Raw genomic sequence first — 7,554 nt, forward strand, 5'->3', positions numbered from 1 at the left:
TTCATTAAGGGGATGTCGTGTTTAACAAATTTATTGGATTTCTATGAGGATGTGACTAGTGCAGTAGACAGAGGGGGACCGGTGGATGTGATGTTTTTAGATTTCCAAAAGGCGTTTGATAAGGTGCCTCACAAAAGGTTGCTGCAGAAGGTTAGGGTGCACGGAGTTGGGGGCAAGGTGTTAGTGTGGATAGAGGATTGGCTGTCTAATAGGAAGCAGAGAGTTGGAATCAGTGGTTGGCAGTTGGTGACCAGTGGAGTGCCACAGGGATCGGTGCTGGAGCCTCAACTGTTTACCATTTACATAGATGATCTGGAGGAGGGGGCTGAGTGTAGGGTGATGAAATTTGCTGATGCCACGAAGATGAGTGGAAAAGCAAATTGCATGGAGGGTGTGGAAAGTCTGCAGAGAGATCTGGATAGGCTGAGCGAGTGGGCGAGGACCTGGCAGATGGAGTATAATGTTAGCAAGTGTGAGGTTATCCACTTTGTAGAAATAATAGTAGGAGGGATTATTATTTAAAAGGCGAAAAGCTGCGGCATGGTACAGTGCAGAGGGACCTGGGGGTCCTTGTGCACGAATCACAAAAACCCAGTCTGCAGGTGCAGCAGGTGATCAAGAAGGCGAATGGAATGTTGGCCTTTATAGCGAGCAGAATAGAATATAAAAGCAGGGAGGTCTTGCTGCAACTGTACAGGGTACTGGTGAGGCTGCAGCTGGAGTACTGTGTGCAGTTGTGGTCGCCGCACTTGCAGAAGGATATATTGGCCTTGGAGGTAGTGCAGAGAAGGTTCACTGGGCTGATACTGGAGATGAAGGGGCTAGCCTATGAAGAGAGACTGAATAGACTGGGTCTGTACTCGTTAGAGTTTAGAAGGCTGAGGGGGGATCTTATAGAGACGTATAAGATAATGAAAGGGATGGATAGGGTAGAGGTAGAGAGATTCATCGGAGTTGAGGAGGAACTTCTTCACTCAAAGGGTGGTGAATCTGTGGAATTCTCTGCCTGTTGAAGTGGTGAAGGCTACCTCGCTGAATATATTTAAGTCATGGGTAGATAGGTTTCTGATAGATAGGGGAATTAAGGGTTATGGGAGAAAGCGGGAAAGTGGAGCTGATCCACTTCAGATTAGCCATGATCTTATTGAATGGCGGGGCAGGCTCGAAGGGCTAGATGGCCTACTCCTGCTCCTATTTCTTATGTTCTTATGAATTTCTGCAGAGCCTGGACACAAACTCCAGTCAAACGATGGGCAATATCAAGGACCAAAATTTGGAAATCCAGGAGGGCTCAGTCTGAACACCAGTTTAGGTGTGGCATAGGAGGTGTAGAAAGGTGAATGTAGGTGTCAGTAAGTCTGTTTTGCACCTGTCCACATTTAGAATAAACTACGTCACCTTCTGAACTCTGTTTTTATTTAAAGTTTATTTATTAGTGACACATGTAGGTTTACATTAACACTGCAATGAAGTTATTGTGAAAATCCCCTAGTCGCCGCACTCTGGCATATGTTCACACCGAGGGAGAATTTAGCATGGCCAGTGCACCTAACCAGCACGTCTTTTGGATATGGGAGGAAAACCGGAGTACCTGGAGGAAACACATGCAGACACGGGGAGAACATACGAACTCCACAGATAGTGACCCAAGTCGGGAATTGAACTTGGGTCCCTGATGCTGTGAGGCAGCAGTGCTAACCACAGTGCCACTCTATTTGATCCTCTGGTTTCATTACACCAGTGCTAAATCTCCTTAACAGCAGCTATGAGTGGCAGCTTATCTTCTGCTACATCTATTATTATTGAATAGAAAAAGCAGAACTCATGAATACATGCTTAAATACAAAGGTTTGACTGCATATGAAATTTCCAATGAAAAACAAGATCCAGCATGATAGTCTGCTCATGCCAATCATTAGACATTTAAAAGCAGTTGAACAGCTTGTGTGTATTTCAAGTAGCACTTATATGTGGTATTACATCATGCAACATAAACATCAAATATGTAGTATAACTGCAAAACAAGTGACTCAATTTGCTCCTTGCAATGGAAAATTAGAGAAGCAGTCTGTTCATAATAAGCAGATAACAAATAAACAGGACATTTAGACAGGGTAAAAATGTTGTACTTAGATTATTTGGTTATCTTTTTCTTCATCAATTATTGGAGAAATTTGAATTGTGAATAGAGCAGTTTGTAACCTAGTGTAACAAGAGAGAATAAGTTTAATAAAGTTTAGGTGTGTAAATAAATTAATTCACAGAGACTCAACTTACACCAGCAATTCTGTCAGTAATATGTGGATCTAATGTGTAAATGGTGACATCACATTTTCAGAAATTAAAGAGTTGTTTATTAAGTCTTGCTCAGAACAAGACACTAAATCATATCCATTGCAAATAGATGTCACAAAACATTACCGTGTATCAGCATAGAATGAAATTAAATATTTTGAATACAAACTATTTCCCAAATGTATTATTTCATGGGATGTGGATGTCACTGAGGCCAGCTTTTATGGTCCTTCCCTAATTGCTCTTGAATTGAATAGTTTGCTAGACTATTTCAGAGGGTAGTTAGAAAACAACCACATTGTTGTGGAACTGGAATCACATGGAGGCCAGACTAGGTAAGAATGTCAGATATCTTTCCCCCAAAAGGACATTAGTGAACCAGATTACAATAATTGATGATGGTTTCATGGTCACCATCACTAATGCAAGCTTTCAATTTGATTTTATTAAATGAATTTAACTTCCACCAGCTGCCATGGGATTTGATCCCATGCCCCCAAAGTTTTCATCTGGCCCTCTGGAAAAATTTATTGATTTTACTTCCAATTTCCAAGCCTTTCTCTCATTCACATGATCCAATCTTGATACTTTCTTTCCATTCCTTGACCTCCGTCTCCAATCCTGGCGATAGACTGACTGCCAATATTCATTACAAACACACCGAGTCTCACAGCTACCTTAACTACACCTCCTTACACCTGCTCCCTGAAGGGACTCTATCCCATTTGCCCAGCTTCTCTGTATCCACTGCATCTGTTCTGATGATGCCACCTTTGAAAACAGCATTTTGAACCCATCTGCCTTTTTCCTTAATTGAGGTCCCCCACCACTGTGGTTGACAAGGCACTCAAACATGTCCAACCATCTTCTGCATCTTTGCCCTTCCCCTCCTTCCCAAAAAAAATTGTATCAAGTTTCATGTTCACACCTTTTCCTAACAGCACAGCTGAAACAAGCATTTAATACATGTTAGGCACGGTGCAACTATCAAGTCCTTGTTCCCATAGTCATTGACTTTTACAGCACAGAAAGAGGGTTCATATTTCACCCCGACCAGCCTCCACATTCAAAGGATCAGCCTCCACCAACTCCAACATGATGCCACTGCAAAAAACATCCTCCCCTCATCAACATAGCCCTCAGGGACTACTTCCTCAATTCGACATCTTGGTCTGTTAATTGATTGCCCACCCCAACCCTTTATCGCCTTCCCAATCATAGAAGGTACAACATCTGACCTTATACCTCACCCTCCTCACTGTCCAAGAGCCAAAACATACCTTTCAGCTGATGCGGCATTTCACATGCACCTCCTTCAATTTGGTCTATTGTATTCATTGCTCCCAATGCAGACTGTCTTCTACATCGGGGAGACTAAATGCAGATTGGTGATCGCTTTGTGAAACATCTTTACTCCATCTGCAAGCCTGACCCTTCTGGTCACTTGCCATTTCAACTCAACATTTTGCTTTCATGCCCATATGTCCATTCTCAGCCTGCTGCAGTGGTATCCAACACAAACTGGAAGAACAACATATCTTCCAATGAGGCACATTACAGTCTTCCGAACCAACATGGTGACATGGTAGCACAGTGGTTAGAACTGCTGCTTCACAGCTCCAGGGACCTGGGTTCAATTCCCAGCTTGGGTCACTGTCTGTGTGCAGTTTGCACATTCTCCTCATGAGTGCATGGGTTTCCTCCAGGTGCTCCCATTTCCTCCCACAGTCCAAAGATGTGCAGGTTAGGTTGATTGGCCATGCTAACAAAAATTTGCCCTTAGTGTCCTGAGATTAGTGGGTAAATGTGTAGGGATATGGGGGTAGAGCCTGGGTGGGATTGTGGTTGGTGCAAACTCAGTGGGCCAAATGGCCTCTTTCTGTACTGTAGGGCTTTTACGATTTAATTCCAACAACTTCAGGCTGTAAATTTTCCCCTCCATCTTGCACCCTCTGCAATTTGATTCCCAACACAACCCCTTCCCCCACAATCAACTTTTGTGAAACAGTCCACTCACCCAGTTGCTGCAACAATTGATCCCACAGTACAATAGTGATATTTCAAAATTCCTTTATTAACTGTCAAGTGCTTTGAAATGTCCAATATATAAATACAAGGTAGCTTTAAAAAAAACTTCAGGATGCTTGTCTTCAGTAATTTTCTGCAAGTCCAATCCAAGTTTTGATTATTTTTGTCTTATTCGTTTACTGATTTGAATGTGCAATGTCTTATCTCCAGCTTTATTTTAATTACTGTTCAAAATTACCTTTATTAATTCCTTTATTGACATTCTACATGACTATTTCTCAAGCATGTCCATTTCAAGTTAAAATGTCAACTTTATCTGATATTTCCTTGTAACTCACACTCCAGCCCCCATCAATTAGATCTGCTGTCTGGTTTATCTTTTCACTGCCTTTTATACTTGACTACTTCGTATCTCTGCAACTACAGCACAAGGGCCGATGAGAGCTCTGTTGTTTGATGATTAATTCCTCTGGTATGTGCATTTTTTTTAACCATTAAATTTACTCTGCCATTTTTCTGCCTACATTCAACACTTATTGTATTTTCAGAGTTTCTTTTGCTGCCACTATCCTTCCCCATTTCATGTTATCTGCAAATTGTTCACATTCACTGCTGCTGCAGCATCATGGCTATTCATGAAAAGGCAAGTGTACTGTTAAATTGGTGTAGGCAATACGGCTGGGGGAGGGAGGGCGGTGAGAGGCATGTGGTGCGGGATTGGTGAATATACTTAAAGCTGACACTGGAGTTGAATTTGGCAAGCGTGAGAGCTGCATAACCTGTAGATCATTATAAACAAGATGCTTCCAGCATCAATGGAATAGGCAAATGAAAAGGATGTCAGTCCTTCAATGGAAAATACGAGCAGGGGGTGCTAATTATTTCATAAAGACAAATTGTATTATTGAAATAAGTGATGGGAAATAAAGCAGCCTAAATTTCATCTCGCCAACTCTTTGCCCACATTGCTTTCAAATAGATGGAAATATAAAACATTTGTATCCATTTGCATCACAATAGGGAGTTATAACCCTGGATTGTTTAACTAAACTTCTATACAACTGAGACTCTAACAAAACTTTGAGGTGATTATGGTATTTCCAAGAGCTGTATAATTAGCATCATTATAAAGGTTTATCTCCTGATTGCTAGTGGGGCTGAATGCCAGATTTGTGTATTATGGTCACTGGCCCCAGCTTAAAAAAATTGAAGTTAATTTATTAGTCACAATTAACACTGCAAAGAAGTTACTGTGAAAATCTCCTGGTTGCCACCCTCACTGATGCCACTTCAGGAACACTGAGGGCCAAATTAGCTTGGCCAATTTGCCTAATCTGTATGTTTGGACTGTGGGAGGAAACCGGAGCACCCAGGAGAAAACATATGTAGACACAGGGAGAATGTGCAAACTCCACAGAGTGACCCAAGCCAGGAATAGAACCTGGGTCCCTGGTGCTGTGAGGCAGCTTTCAACTTAAATGTACATGATATGAGTTAAGAAAAACATCATGTTATGGGCATGTGTGTACAAAAACAAAGCTGCAACATGTATACCATTTTTATGTATTGAAGGTATAGTGATCTTCTTCTTCGTTGCCATGAACTTGATACTTGGACACAGGATCTGTCCCTTCCTAATGTAATCTGGATATCCGGTTTTTTCAACCCACAATCCTTTCTTACAGGTAATACAAGACCTTTTCAAAGCAAATTAGTCTATTTTGAAACTTAAAAATGTTACTTTAAATCTCTATTAAATGCAAGTGACAGCTCTGCTAAAAGATGCAGGTGTATATGAAGTAGTTTATGGAGAGAGAGATATATATATACACACACACACACACCAGATATAGAGTAGTTTAGCATAATTATAGAAACTAAACAAACTGCAGTGAAAAACTACTGTGCTATATTGTACACGTGATTTTTGCATAGCTTTATAATTACTTGAAAAAAACCCATCAGTCGTCTTAAGGTTTAGATCAATTGTATATTTCAAATATAGTGTGCCCACAATCTGCTACCTATGAAACCATTTTCCAGCTAAGTGGGTGAGTATGCTGTGAGTGGGTGGGTGTCTGATGCATTCAGTTAGGACAAACCAATGTAGTTTCTGTTGGCAAGGGTTGGGTGGGATTCTTTGGGCACATGTGCCCCAAGGCTGGAAAGTTCAGTTCAAGCTCAATGGATTTTTGAATGGACCTCGGAATTTTCTGTTTTGCCCACTGTGTTTTCCACAACAGGCGAGATGGAAGAATTTCAGCCAGTGTTGTTATGGTTGTGACAAAATACATGCTCAACATATCTAATCACTTTACATGCATCACCAACCTATATAACAAACAATTTTGTATCAACGTAGACAAAGATTTTAAAATTAATTATTGATTGCCAAGTTAACATCCTTCAGGGTGATAAGAACAGTTTGACTGGCAAGACCTTCTAATTTTACGTTCTAATTGGAAATGCACCAAGTTTCATGTTCACTCCTTTCCCAAACAGCACAACTGAAAGACGCATTTAGTACATGTTGGGTGCAGGTCTTGTTCCCAGTTATAGTTATAGACTTTTACAGCACAAAGAGGTCCTTCAGTCTATCATGTCTGTGCCAGCCATCAAGCACCTATCCAGTGTAATCCCATTTTCCAGTACTTGTGCTGTAGTCTTGTATGTTCTGTGCATATGCACAAATTTTTGATTGTTTCAGCTGTAATGCAAAGTTTGGCAAGGAAAAATGAATGGCCATTGGATAAAATGAACCTAATAGTGGATGTCACTAAAAAACTGAAGGAAGACTTTTCACAACCTGCTAGGGAAGGAGCTTACATTTATGGACTCTATATGGAAGGTAAATGAAATAATACAATTCACTTTTTTTAATGCTGCCTGCTTCTATTTTTCTAAAAATGATACTACTTGAAACAAAAGCGTGTTTTTTGTAAAATTATTTATTATCTTGTCACATCACAGGAGCACGATGGGACATGCAAAATGGCCATATAGCAGAAGCCCGGTTGAAAGAACTGACACCCCTAATGCCTGTTATATTTGTTAAAGCCATCCCCAATGACAAACAGGAAATGAGAAATATTTATGAATGTCCTGTTTATAAGACTAAACTTCGAGGGCCTACCTATGTTTGCACTTTCAATTTGAAAACAAAAGAGAGAACTGCTAAATGGATTCTTGCAGGTGTTGCTTTGCTGTTGTGTGTGTAAAAGTTTTTATAGG

The 7,554-nt window shown here is 40.7% G+C and overlaps 1 protein-coding gene across 1 annotated transcript in view; it reads left to right on the forward strand.

The window, feature by feature from the left end:
• Positions 1-7,552, forward strand: part of dnah9l (dynein, axonemal, heavy polypeptide 9 like) — a 443,144-nt gene extending 435,592 nt beyond the window's left edge. Inside the window, exons 79-81 of the mRNA XM_080198977.1 lie at positions 5,896-6,008; positions 7,031-7,171; positions 7,294-7,552. Coding sequence (XP_080055103.1) covers positions 5,896-6,008; positions 7,031-7,171; positions 7,294-7,541 — 502 coding nt within the window. The 3' untranslated portion in view covers positions 7,542-7,552. The remainder of the gene's footprint in view (positions 1-5,895; positions 6,009-7,030; positions 7,172-7,293) is intronic.
• The last annotated feature ends 2 nt before the right edge of the window (positions 7,553-7,554 follow it).

This window comes from Carcharhinus amblyrhynchos, chromosome 11 (genome assembly GCF_965287045.1).
Source record: "Carcharhinus amblyrhynchos chromosome 11, sCarAmb.v2.hapA, whole genome shotgun sequence".
Lineage (NCBI taxonomy): Eukaryota > Metazoa > Chordata > Chondrichthyes > Carcharhiniformes > Carcharhinidae > Carcharhinus > Carcharhinus amblyrhynchos.